The sequence below is a fragment of the Cyprinus carpio genome, chromosome A24 (genome assembly GCF_018340385.1).
Source record: "Cyprinus carpio isolate SPL01 chromosome A24, ASM1834038v1, whole genome shotgun sequence".
Classification (NCBI taxonomy): Eukaryota; Metazoa; Chordata; class Actinopteri; order Cypriniformes; family Cyprinidae; genus Cyprinus; species Cyprinus carpio.
The window spans coordinates 6,295,573-6,309,537 of record NC_056595.1 but is presented as its reverse complement, the minus strand read 5'-3'; the positions used below and the strand labels follow the sequence as shown (position 1 = coordinate 6,309,537).

At 39.2% G+C, this 13,965-nt stretch overlaps 1 protein-coding gene and 1 long non-coding RNA gene across 2 annotated transcripts in view; both read left to right on the top strand.

Annotated features, from left to right (window-relative positions):
• The window catches only part of LOC109063613 (zinc finger MYM-type protein 2-like), a 44,207-nt gene that overhangs the window by 8,939 nt on the left and 21,303 nt on the right, over nt 1–13,965 (top strand). The window contains exon 2 of the mRNA XM_042714112.1: nt 4,496–4,716. Coding sequence (XP_042570046.1) covers nt 4,496–4,716 — 221 coding nt within the window. The remainder of the gene's footprint in view (nt 1–4,495; nt 4,717–13,965) is intronic.
• Nucleotides 4,954–13,668, top strand: LOC109058753. The gene is made up of 3 exons (XR_006153438.1): nt 4,954–5,019; nt 12,756–12,914; nt 13,147–13,668. It is a non-coding gene; the product is annotated as an uncharacterized LOC109058753 (long non-coding RNA).

Below are 13,965 nucleotides of genomic sequence, written 5' to 3'. Positions count from 1 at the left end.
CCATTACAGTAGCATTCCTGTATGTGATGCAGTGCCGTCTAAGGGCCCGAAGATCACGGGCATCCAGTATGGTTTTCCAGCCTTGACCCTTACGCACAGAGATTGTTCCAGATTCTCTGAATCTTTGGATGATATTATGCACTGTAGATGATGATGATAACTTCAAACTCTTTGCAATTTTTCTCTGAGAAACTCCTTTCTGATATTGCTCCACTATTTTTCGCCGCAGCATTGGGGGAATTGGTGATCCTCTGCCCATCTTGACTTCTGAGAGACACTGCCACTCTAAGAGGCTCTTTTTATACCCAATCATGTTGCCAAATTGACCTAATAAGTTGCAAATTGGTCCTCCAGCTGTTCCTTATATGAACATTTAACTTTTCCGGCCTCTTATTGCTACCTGTCCCAACTTTTTTGGAATGTGTAGCTGTCATGAAATCCAAAATGAGCCAATATTTGGCATGTCAATTTCAAAATGTCTCACTTTCAACATTTTATACATTATCTATTTTCTATTGTGAATAAAATATAAGTTTATGAGGTTTGTAAATTATTCCATTTCTTTTTTTACTTACAATTTGTACAGTGTCCCAACTTTTTTGGAATCGGGTTTGTACAAGGATTGGACAGCAGAAGACAGGTGCAAAGTTATTTTCTCTGATGAAGCTCCCTTCCAACTGTTTGGGACATCTGGAAAATCAGTTGTTCGGAGAAGAAAAGTAGAACGCTACCATGAGTCCTGTGTTGTGCCAACAGTGAAGCATCCTGAGACCATTCATGTGTGGAGTTGCTTTTCAACCAAGGGAGTGGGTTCTCTCATAATTCTGCCCAAAAACACTGCCGGGAATAAAGAATGGTATCAAAACGTCCTGCATGAGGGACTTCTTTCAACGATCCATGAGCAGTTTGGAGATGATCCGTGTATTTCCAGAATGATGGAGCACCATGTCACAAAGCAAGAGTAATAAAGAAGTGGCTCGAAGATCATTACATTGAAATTTTGGATCCGTGGCCAGGCAACTCCCCAGATCTCAATCCCATAGAGAACCTGTGGTCAGTCCTCAAAAGGCGAGTGGACAAGCAGAAGCCCACAAATTGTGATCAATTTCGAGAACTTATAAGGCAAGAATGGATCACCGTCATTCAGGAATTGGCCCAGAAGCTAATATCCAGCATGCCAGAGTGAATTGCAGATGTTATGAAGAACAAGGGTCAACACTGTAAATATTGACTATTTTTTTTTGCCAATAAAAGCCTTTAAAACTTATGATATGCTTGTGATTGTTTTTAGTCTAGCCGAGCTGCACCTAGGGCTTGTGAGCATCATTATAATACAGTTTTGAGACTCATCAAGTCGAGACATGAACTTAAAAATTAGGTTCCTCAAGAGAGCCTGTAAAGTGCTAAGCCCCGAGTCACAAAAGAGCTTACTTGCACTGCTACTCCTGGGCTTTTCTAGCAGTATGCTCAGGCAGTCATTATATGCTACCTGAAGTTTGCGCATGGTCTCCTTTTTGTAGTTGACCCACAATGGGGCTGCATACATAGGGGTGCAGTATGCACGAAACAATCTCACCTTCACATCATCAGAACAGTGATGGAATTTCCGGACTAACATGTTTGCTTGAACATACAACATTCGTCTCTGCCTATACATATCTGCATCATCTTCCAACCTGTCAGTGATGATGTGCCCAAGATATTTCGTACAATAAGATACACAGAGGGATTGCCCTGACCGGTAAAACGTAGGAAAATGCAGCTTCTGATCCTCCTTGGTCCTACATATCAATACAACACTCTTTTTTGCATTGTACTTTACATCAAAAACCTCAACCCCATACTCAGAGCATATATCTAACAGCTGCTGGAACCCCAACGGTGCTGGGGGACATAATAGCCAAATCATCTGCATACATCAGATGGTTTAACAGAGTGTTCCCTATCTGACAACCTGTCTTACACTTCCCCAACTGTTTTCGACAGGCTGTCAAATGTATAGGTTGAACAAGGCAGGAGACAGAAGTCCCCCCTGCCGTACTCCATTGCCTACACTGAAGGGTGAGAATAGGCTGTTTCCCCATTTAACTTGCATATGTTGTTTGGGCATACCAGTAAACCAGGATACGTATGATGCATCCAGGCACACCCCTAAGCTTGAGTTTAGTAAAAAGCTTATGATTATTTACCCTGTAAAATGCCTTGGAGGCATCAATAAACCCTAGAAATATTGTAGAACCCTGCCTTCTGTAGGATTCAACAGCTTCTTTCAAGGCATAGATACATAGATCTGTACTGTGCTTGGCCTTAAAAACCAAATTGATTTTCTGTGGTGTAAATGAACTCACTCAGTCTATCTAGTAGCATCTTTTCTAACACCTTTGAAAGAATGCTGGCTAAGGCGATGGGTCTATAGTTGTCCAAACTCCCTATTTTACCTGCCTTATCCTTAATGACTGGCACTAATGTGACTGTCAACATGGTGTCTGGCAGTATGCCATGTGTCATCAGCCCTGTGAGGCAGATGGACAAAATGAGCTGCTACCCTGGGGCTGGCTAAACTTAAGGTGCTCCGCAGTGATGTTATCCTTGCCACTAGCTTTGTTATCAGCTAGTTGCTCTATAACATGATAAACCTCGCTGGGAGTAAAATGGATCACTTCCTCCTTTAACTTGCCCACACAATAAGGTACACTTTTAATACAATTAAACAGAGCTGCGTAGTGCAGCCTCCACTGCTCTGCTATATTGTCTCCACCAGATACCCCTTCAATGTGGCAAGGCAGTACTGCTTTGGCCCTATTTGTAGCTTTTACTTCTTTCCAGAACTCAGTGACATTGTTACCAAGCAAGTTTTCAGCCATAGAATGAGCTCTTAAGGCTTGCTCATGCTTCCCAACAAAGCGCACTGCATATTTGTATCTAGCATGTGTAAATTTCTTATGCTCTAATTCTGGCCCCTGTCTGGGTCTACCAGCTATAACCCAGGCTCTATGAGCTGTCTTAGCGGCTTCTTGATGGGCAGCTACATACTTTGTCCAACCAGGCTTGGTATTCTTAACCTTTCTGGGGTGAGTGTGTAGAGGTCTACTGGCCTCATATATAGCACTCACTATACTATTGTACATTTCACCTAGGTCATTACAGTGAGTGTCATCATCACAGTTAATATTTGAACATAAAATAGCATCTATGGGTAGCTGTACTTCCCTTAAGAGAACATCTGTCCTCGCACAATAAAACATGACATCCTCTTTAGATTGTTTAGCCCAATTCACTTTGACCCCATTGGCCCCATCTTCTGTTGATCTGCTGCAATCAGGTAGGTTATCAACATTTATCGTCATAGAGACAGGTACGTGATCAGTGGTAGTCAACCCCATACATAATTTCAAACTGTTTCCAGACTATCATGAGCATCAGATGTACAGATTACATGATCCAGCCAGGATGTTGTGTGCCAGCTTCACTGATGTAAGTATAACTATCTACAGGCAGAAATTTCATGCTGGAAAGAAACCAGTTTACTGTCATGACAGAACTGCATCAAGTGCTGACCAAAGAGAGATTTGTCATCAAAGATGTCTGCATTTAAATCACCCATCACAAATTATATTTGCAAATGTACATTCCTTAATGTAAGAGTTTAAAAATGCCAATCTGTTCATATCATCTTCATTTTTATAGCAATCATATGGGGTATAAACATTTAAAATGATAAAAACATTCATATTATGCATAACTTTAATTGCAATACACCAGTCCACCTCTAATCTAAAAATACTGATCATTGGGTCATATTTCTTGCGCCACAGAATGGCCACACCTCCAGGTATTCTACCACGTACCATTCTAGTGCTTAAATCCGTTGTGGACTCTCATGCTCCATGGAAATCAATGTGGACAGAATTAAGTTTATCAAGGTCCTGTTTGGCTAAAAATGTCTCTTGCAGGCAGAGAATGTCTGTGGTCTCCCAGTAGCTGGTCAACAATAACACGATGCGCTCTGTCCCCAGCAGTCTGTCCTAGGCGCAAGCCTCGTGAGTTATATGACACCACTCTGACCACCATCACTGTGGATAGCACTAGGCATCATGTACCCCAGCCCCCATTAAAGGCACATTCATCACTGCCATTAGCCCCCCTGTAGACTTTGGTTTGCGTGCTTCATAAAAATCGCCGCACAAAAGTTCCTTCAGGCCACAGCTCTGGATTATACATTTCACCCACTTCTTTGCACTCTGCAGTTATTTTAAATGAACTGAACCGGCTTTGTAAAGTTTCTATCTTTTGACAAGTTACATCACGCCCAAGTTTATCTTTCATGTAACTAGACAAAGTCTCCGAGTCCAAATCAGGTGAGAATTTTGTTGCAAATACACTCACCAGCTTAGACTTAATGACTTGGATGTCTCCAGCAGTACCAGTCCCAACAATGCCACCAGTTTTCTTACCTTAATATGAAAAGTGCAATAATTATAGTATTCTCTTGCAGTGTTCCAGTTGAGATTCACACTCAGTGGCAGCAGCAGGAATCCGCTCCATACTCCCCCAGCAGTGAACTTGACTCCAGCTCTGCCAGACAGGAGAGTCCCGTGAGCAGCCACAGTTGGGTGAAACAGGAACCAGAGACTGAATTCATTCAATTGGAAAATATGAGCTCTAAGGCCACCGCTGATGCTGAGAAGGGCAACACTATGGACAGTGCTGTCACTAGTATGATATTTTTCATTTCCTGAGAATCATTATGTTGAGGTGAGCTCATTAGGATCATCATAAATCAATGATGGGACATAAATTGAGGGAAGTATTTATTTTTCTCAGCAGCGGTACCTTCGATGGAGGGTTTACCCAGCAGTGTTATGCTGACCATCACCAAACTTCAGTGCCTACTGGAGAGCAAACAGGACATCATATAATCCCAACACAGAAACAACAAATACAAACACAACAATCGCAAGTTCCTCCGCTCACAGATCGTGAACCTCACTGGCGCTCGCTTGGTTTCAGTGCCTGAAGGTACTCCTTGCAAACTGTATTATATTGAATTTTTGAATTACCTTTTGCATTATTTTTTTAATTATATTGTGTGTCAGGACAAAATGTTTTCACATTTCGTGATATGCAGGGTTTTTTAGTATTCAAAATGTTGATACAATTATAGGGATTAAGCCTTTTCTTTTAAAGAAGAATCGAATCTAAAGATTTGAATTGCTTTAATTGAACTGATTCCAAATTTAATTAGTTTATACTTCATCAACGGTTCGTCCAGCGAACGTAAAATTCAGCATATCCTTACAATTCTGTTTATATTACTTCATGGACAATGAGAATACAAACAGAATGATAATTTATAAGCCACGAGCTAGGTAGCACAGGATCTGGGCAAAGTTTAATCTTTAAATACATCACACAAGACAATACTTCTTTTATAAATGAAACAAGGATTTATTGAGCTACTCTATTACATGGATCTAAAACCTAATGAACACACACATACATACATCCATACATACATACCCGCACACACACAGTTACTGAAGAGGATGATAACGGAATTTGAATGAAGTCCCAGGAGTAAGTTATTCGTTAGATAGCACCAAGAAAATCACAGAAGTAGAGATGTGTCTTATCTTTACTGCTTAAGATCAGTTTGCACTTATTTCAGCAAGAAATTAAGTTTGTTTGTTTTACTTGCATTTGCGCTGAAAAGCGGAGTTGGAGATTCACTTGTAACCTCGTCTCAGGGAATCCCTGCGCCTCGGATTGGTTGCAGATCTGTCGTTTGGATGACGTCTTTTGGGAAAACCCTGCTGATGATTGGTTGGTTGCCTGGTTACGTAGAGCTTCGGAATTTCTTTGGAAGAGTTTCGCTGTTTGCAGGACTTCGAAGATTCTTGGCAGTCACAAAGTTTCAATGGAGTGTTTTGAGTTCTGGATGACAAGAACGTTAGCAGCGTTTTGAAGTAGATAGTTCAAGCCACGGTGAAGAAGGAAGCGCAGCACACTGAATTAGTTCAGACATTGGGGTTTTATCCAAGCGGATTTGGTCCATTCCATGACGCGATCTTCCAATGGGATGCTGTTGCAAGGCGGAGCATGCATTCCTTAACATGACACTTCAACTTATCAGATGGGGCAATATCTTTGCAGGCTTTTGTGTAATAACTTCTATAACGTGTTGTACAACACACACCATTCAAAATACCATCTTTTCATTCATTTCACAGTCTTGCAAAGATCGCAGCCATTCGTTCAACACTAAACTTTCCATATCTTACACACATTTAATAGCACTATCTGCTTGAACACATTACTTGAACACACTACCTTGAACACATCAAACATGTATAAGACATAAAACATATATTGTTAATATAGTTAAACCTTCAGATTTCTCGATAGTTGTCCTTTTGAGATTGTTTATTGAAAAGTTCAGTTCGTAGAAAGAGTCACAAGCAAGCAGGAAGCAGAGTCATGGGACACGCTGTATGGATCCTTTGTGTTGAGGTCCATTAATTATTTATGATTCCTGTGGGGTTGCAGGGGTTTCCATACATTGTGATCATGAGATGCTTCTTGATACACAGGATCCTTGTATTTTGTGAAAAGAGTTAATGTCGTCAACTCTTTTAATTAGAAAACAATACGGCTGACAGGAAGCCAACTCAGGATATCGAAGTCACATGATTAGCTCATGATTGGTTTTTCTGATGAGCGGGGGTATTTGGAACAGACGTCCTCTGTTGTGGAATCACGTTATCACTTCTCCTAAATGCTGACCCCTTTAGCTAATAATTAATGGTGTTCAGATCGCAGATGGGAGGAAAGAGGCTCTTTTGATTCCTTTGGCAGAAGTAGCCGACTGTGCAGTTTATTTGTGTGTCTTGTTCACTGAGGTCCTACACAATGTTTTCATTATAAAAACAAAACCAGATCAAATTGCAGTGCTTGTGGAGTATTTAATTTAGGGTTTCATGTATAATCTTTACATTTAAGAGAAGTGTTGCAGTAGTATAGTGAAAATTAATTTGTTTATAGAACCAAACTACAACCAGGCCACAATATAGTTAGTGAAACATTCTATTTATGTTTTGTAAAACTATGGTCCCCAGGAGGTGATATGTTCGGTTCACTTAGTTTTGTCTTGGCCACGACATCATAACTCGTGGGAACGTGACAATATGTCGTGGCCATGAGATACAAATTTGTGGGAATGTCATAGTAACTTGTGGGAATGTCATATTATATCGTGGCCACAAGATCATTTTGTCGTGGTAACAACATCCTTATGTTGTGGCCTTGAGATGCTATGTTGAGGGAACAACATCCATTTCTCGTGGCCACGATTTCTTATGTTGAGGGAACGACATATTTTTCTTGTGACCACGAGTTTAATGCGTAAACAAATCTGCGTGACCATAGCAACCCGGGATTATCAGAGATGGATAAAACATTTTTACTAACATTAAACACTGAATTTAATATTTGTATATTATTATTATTATTATTATTATTATTATTATTATTACATTAACTAATTAGAGCTATATTTTTATATTTATTGTTACATATGTTTATTTCCCCTTTCAATTTGTGTATCGCTTTACCTACTTCAGGGGTTTTCAAACTTTTTTGTCAGCCGAACCCCTTTGACATAAATTATGTACTTGAAGTACCCCCTGAGATTTTAAGTAAATATTTAAATTATTTAATGGCCCATTTGTATGTTTAACTTTAAAGGGGTCATATGATGCTTTAAAAAACACATTATTTTCCACATACTGTACATTATAGTTTCTCCTCTATACCCCGCCTTCTGAAATAAACAAATCTCAACACTCTGAAAAGCAAGGTGTGCTGTGATTGGTCGAATGCCTCAAGCGTGTGACGGAAATGTTATGCCCCTTAACATAATATTCTGTGTGCTGTGATTGGTCGAATGCCATAAAACCCATTATAATGTGACGGAAATGATTATGCCCCTCAAAAACGAAGTATTCTGATTACCTGTCTGGCCGGAGCTGGAGGCCTAGAGTGAGCCGCGGCTGGCTTGAGTGAGTGGAGACTGGCGGCTTGAGGCGGATTCTCATAAAGGAGCGTGCAAAGTTGATGTATATCCTCAGCGACCAGCACGGATCAGCCCCAGGCATGACGAAGCGGATATTGTCCTCTTTTGGAAGGCCGAACAAAGTTTCGCTTTCACAAACAAACGCCTTGTAATTCCCTTACGAACCACCAGGGGTTTGCGGACCCCACTTTGGGAAACCCTGACCTAGTTAACCATTTGTATAATTACGCTAGTATTTGCCAGCCTACCATGTATTTTGCAAATACTGCAAACGCCTGATAATTATGCCAATAAAGATTTGACTTTATAATTGTATTTTTAACCATGTGTGATGATAAATAAGCATTTTGATATTTCATCTACAAATGAAACTATGTGAATGATTAATTCCTCAACAAAACACTATAGTATTTATAATTACAGACTATTAATTAGCTGAAATAAAATTAAATGTATGTTAAATTTAAACTGCATTCCAGCAAAGATTCCAGTCAGCATAATTAATAACAGCAGTCAGCTATTATTTACAAAAGTATTCAGAACGTTATGTAAAGAGATCAAAATGAAGGGAAAAATTTATATAAACGAGTATAAAAAATATAACCAATAATAATAGGCTAATAATAATAATAATATAGTCAAGTCATCTTTATTTATATAGCGCTTTAAACAAAAAATATTGCGTCAAAGCAACTGAACAACATTAATTAGGAAAACAGTGTGTCAATAATCCAAAATGACAGTTAAAGGCAGTTCATCATTGAATTCAGTGAAGTCATCATGCAGCTCAGTTCAGTTTAAATAGTATCTGTGCAATAATTTGCAATCAAGTCAACGATATCGCTGTAAATGAAGTGTCCCCAACTAAGCAAGCCAGAGGCGACGGCGGCAAGGAAGCAAATCTCCATCAGTGACAGAATGGAGAAAAAAACCTTGGGAGAAACCAGGCTCAGTTGGGGGGCCAGTTCTCCTCTGACCAGACGAAACCAGCAGTTCAATTCCAGGCTGCAGCAAAGTCAGATTGTGCAGAAGAATCATCTGTTTCCTGTGGTCTTGTCCCAGTGATCTTCTGAGACAAGGTCTTTACAGGGGATCTGTCTCTGGGGCTCTAGTCCTGGTCTCCGCTGTCTTTCAGGGATGTAGAGGTCCTTTCTAGGTGCTGATCCACCATCTGGGCTGGATACATATTGGATCCGGGTGACTTCAGTGACCCTCTGACTTGGATACAGACTGGATCTGGTGGCTACGGTGACCTGAAACAGACTAATATGAGCGTAGATGCCATTCTTCTAACGATGTAGCAAGTACATTGGGTATTATGGGAAGTGTTCCCGGTTCCGGTTTACCTAATTAATGCAGCCTAAAAATCCTTTAACGGATTTGGATATTAGAAGTGTATTAGTATGTTATGTGTAAGCCAGGTTAAAGAGATAGGTCTTTAATCTAGATTTAAACTGCAAGAGTGTGTCTGCCTCTCGAACAATGTTAGGTAGGTTATTCCAGAGTTTGGGCGCCAAATAGAAGAAGGATCTGCCGCCCGCAGTTGACTTTGATATTCTAGGTATTATCAAATTGCCAGAGTTTTGAGAACGGAGCGGACGTGGAGGACTATAATGTAACAAGAGCTCGTTCAATACTAATGAGGTGCTAATCGACCGATTCAGGGCTTTATAATACAGTAAGCAAGATTTTGAAAAATCTATACGAACTGTTTGATAGGGAGCCAGTGCAGTGTTGACAGGACCGGGCTAATATGATCATACTTCCTGGTTCTAGTAAGAACTCTAGCTGCTGCATTTTGGACTAACTGGAGTTTTTTTACTAAGCGTGCGGAACAACCACCCGAATAGAGCATTACAATAGTCTAACCTTGAGGTCATAAAACGCATGGATTAACATTTGTTTACTGCATTTGACATTGAGAGCATAGGCCGTAATTTAGATATATTTTTGAGATGGAAAAATGCAGTTTTACAAATGCTAGAAACGTGGCTTTCTAAGTAAAGGTTGCTATCAAATAACACACCTAGGTTTTAGATTAGTGGAGGTTTTTTGGTCCAAAAATAAACACCTCTGTTTTTTCAGAACTAGGTTATTACATGCAGAGCTTTTAGGCCCTATAATTAACACCTCTGTTTTTTCAGAATTTAGCAGTAAGAAATTACTCGCCATCCAACTATATTATACCTCCTAATCATTCCATTAGTTTTTCAAATTGGTATGTTTCGCCGGGCCGCGAAGAAATATAGAACTGAGTATCATCAGCATAACAGTGAAAGCTAACACCATGTTTCCTGATGATATTTCCCAAGGTTAACATGTAAAGCGTGAAGAGTAACGTCCCTAGTACTGAGCCTTGTGGTACTCCATACTGCACTTGTGAACGATATGATACCTCTTTATTCACTGCTACGAATTGATGGCGGTCATATAAGTATGATTTAAACCATGCTAATGCACTTCCATTAATGCCAACAAAGTGTTCTAGTCTAAGCAAAAGAATAGTGTGGTCAGTAGTGTCGAACGCAGCACTAAGATCCAATAGCACTAATAGAGAAATACAACCACGATCAGATGATAAGAGCAGGTCATTTGTAACTCTAAGGAGAGCAGCTCCAGTACTATGATACGGTCTAAATCCTGACTGGAAATCCTCACAGATGCCATTTTTCTCTAAGAAGGAATATAATTGTGAGGATACTACCTTTTCTAGTATCTTGGAAAGAAAAGGTAGATTCGAGATCGGTCTATAATTAACTAGTTCTTTGGGGTCAAGTTGTGGTTTTTTGATAAGAGGCTTAATAACAGCCAGTTTGAAGGTTTTGGGGACATACCCTAATAACAATGAGGAATTAATAATAGTCAGAAGAGGATCTATGAGGATCTATGACTTCTGGAAGCACCTCTTTTTGGAGCTTAGATGGAATAGGGTTGGTTTAGATGATTTAACAAGTTTATACAATTCTTCCTCTCCTATAGTAGAAAATGAGTAGAACTGTTCCTCAGGGGATCTATAGTGCACTGTCTGATGTGATACTGTAGCTGATGGCTGCATGGTTACAATTTTATCTCTAATAGTATCGACTTTAGAACTAAAGTAATTCATAAAGTCATTACTGCTGTGATGTTGAGAAATGTCAACACTTGTTGATGCTTTATTTTTCGTAAATTTAGCCACTGTATTGAATAAATACCTGGGGTTATGTTTGTTTTCTTCTAAAAGAGACTAAAAGTAATCAGATTTAGCAGTTTTTAATGCTTTTCTGTAAGATAGGTTACTTTCCCTCCAAGCAATACGAAATACCTCCAGTTCTGTTTTCCTCCAGCTACGCTCCATTTTCCGGGCTGCTCTCTTTAGGGTGCGAGTGTGCTCATTATACCACGGTGTCAGACTGTTTTCCTTAACCTTCCTTAAGCGTAAAGGAGCAACTGTATTTAAAATGCTAGAAAAGAGAGAGTCCATAGTTTCTGTTACATCGTCAAGTTGTTCTGAGGTTTTGGATATGCTAAGGAATTGGGATACATCAGGAAGATTACTTACAAAGCAGTCTTTTGTGGTAGAAGTGATGGTTCTACCATACAATAAGTAGAATTTACAGTTTTAGCTATATGAAGTTTGCACAAAACTAAATAATGATCTGAGATATCATCGCTTGGCTGCATAATTTCAACACCATCAACATCAATTCCATGTGACAGTATTAAATTAAATCTAGAGTATAATACTTATTACTTATACAAATATTATGGGAAAAAGATGATCAGTTAATGGACTTACAAGACTGTTGGATGGCTAAAAATGTTTTCTTGTAGGCCTATTTTATATTATGCACCATATTTAATAATTATAAACTACAAACTAAATCTGAATACTGAACATAGCATGTAATAGTCCGGTAGCCAAGGCCTATGGTTAATATAATAATTTAATAATATAATAATTTCTTAATTCAAAATAAAATATTAATGTATCCATCTCTGAAAATCCCAGGTAGCTATGGTCACGCAGGTTTGTTTTACGCATTAAACTTGTGGCCACAAGAAAAATGTCATTCCCTCAACATAAGAAGTCGTGACCACGAGAAATGGATGTTGTTCCCTCAACATAGCATCTCAAGGCCACAACATAAGGATGTTGTTACCACGACAAAATGACATAATATGACATTCCCACAAGTCTATGACACCCACAAATTGTATCTCCCCATGACATATGTCACGTTCCCACGAGTTATGATGTCGTGGCCACAAATTAATATCATCTCGTGGCCATGACATAATATCACATTCCCATGAGTTATGACGTTCCCACAAATTAATATCTCGTGGCCACAACATATTATCAAGTTCCCACAAATTATTATGTCATGGGCACGACAAAACTAAGTGAACCGACCATGTCACCTCTTGGGCACCTTATAAAACACTTAAACTATGCACACTTTATTAGCAGTGAGCCGTGAATGCACTTACAAAAGACAAGGTTTATGATATATTGACAGTATATTGATAATGTTATGAAAATGCATATGTTTTTGAGTAGTTCTGCTAATTTTCAATTCATGTTTATGAATTGTGAGCTGAAATAAATGAATGTATTAATTTTGCAGTTTGTGTTCTATTTCCTGTTACACTGGTGCTTTGCTCATTTGCTCTTTTTTACTACTTTTCTCGGTTGCTGCAGCTAGCACATCAGTGTTGTCTGAGTCCAGGTCACGGAGGAGGCGGCATAAGTGCTCGTCCAGCTCATATGTCAGTGATGATAGCATCACTGATGAATCTTCATCTGAAGAGTCCAGCAGAATCAGAAAAAAGAGATGCCACAAGAAGAAAGCGAAGAGAGGTACACAACAAATAGCATTTTTACATCAACAGTTATATGGATTGTTCATAGATTTGCCTTGGCTGTAGAAGATTCCTTGTAAAAAAGTATACTTTAGAATACTCTTAAAAAGAATATTATTTAACAAATCAAAATAAGTGTACTTCTTTAAAGCATTTATTTCAAATGTACTTTAAAGTGAAACTTTTAATTTGACATCAGATTGACTTTGATTTCAATCTCTTCCCAACAGGGTGTGTTCCCCATTGTGACTAGGTTGTGATCAGCCTTTATCAAAAAGAAGAGCATGAGTAGGACTTTCTGCCCAAGTGCGTCAATAAGGTTTACAGGGCCCGGGAGAGTTTTTTGATGAACGAGCCTCCATATGCCCAGGAGGACAGTAGGCTATTTGAACCTTCCCTGACAACGTCTCCAACACTGCCCTCATCGCAGAATTGCACCAGATTGCTAACAAATCTGTTTGGGTCTGATCAGGACTTGTGAGGAAACATTCATCCACTATGACCAGCAGTGTGTCCTCTCTCCAGAGCAGAGCAGTTCAGGTTGTAATTCAGTATCCCAGAAAAGACATACTGTAACATCTGAGTCTTGCTTAAGTGGGTTTTTGATTTCTGAGTACATATGTGTGAGATCATCTTGTTGCTTTTAACAGTTTGCCAAATGTAAATTTACGTTCTTGTACTGATGTAAACAATGATTTTCATATAAAAACTGCTATTGAAAACTATTAATAAAACCCTAACACCTTGACAAACTAGTCAAATGGTAGGTTGGCCTACCATTTGAAATCACACCTGAACAGTTCTTTTATGCTGATGAAGCCCTCGCATAAAGAATGGAGCAGATGAGAGCTTCTGGAGACCTGCTGCTTAGCACTGCTAAACAAACAAGAGCATTCACCATGACAGGACACCAGAGGTCGCTCTGATACCATTGTTGAGTGTAAAAGAGAGGCACTTGAAGGAAATAAAATAGTGAGTGACACTGAAGCATGGTGGTGTTATGCATATGATGATGTAATTCTTTAAGCTCACAAATTTTATTAAATGAG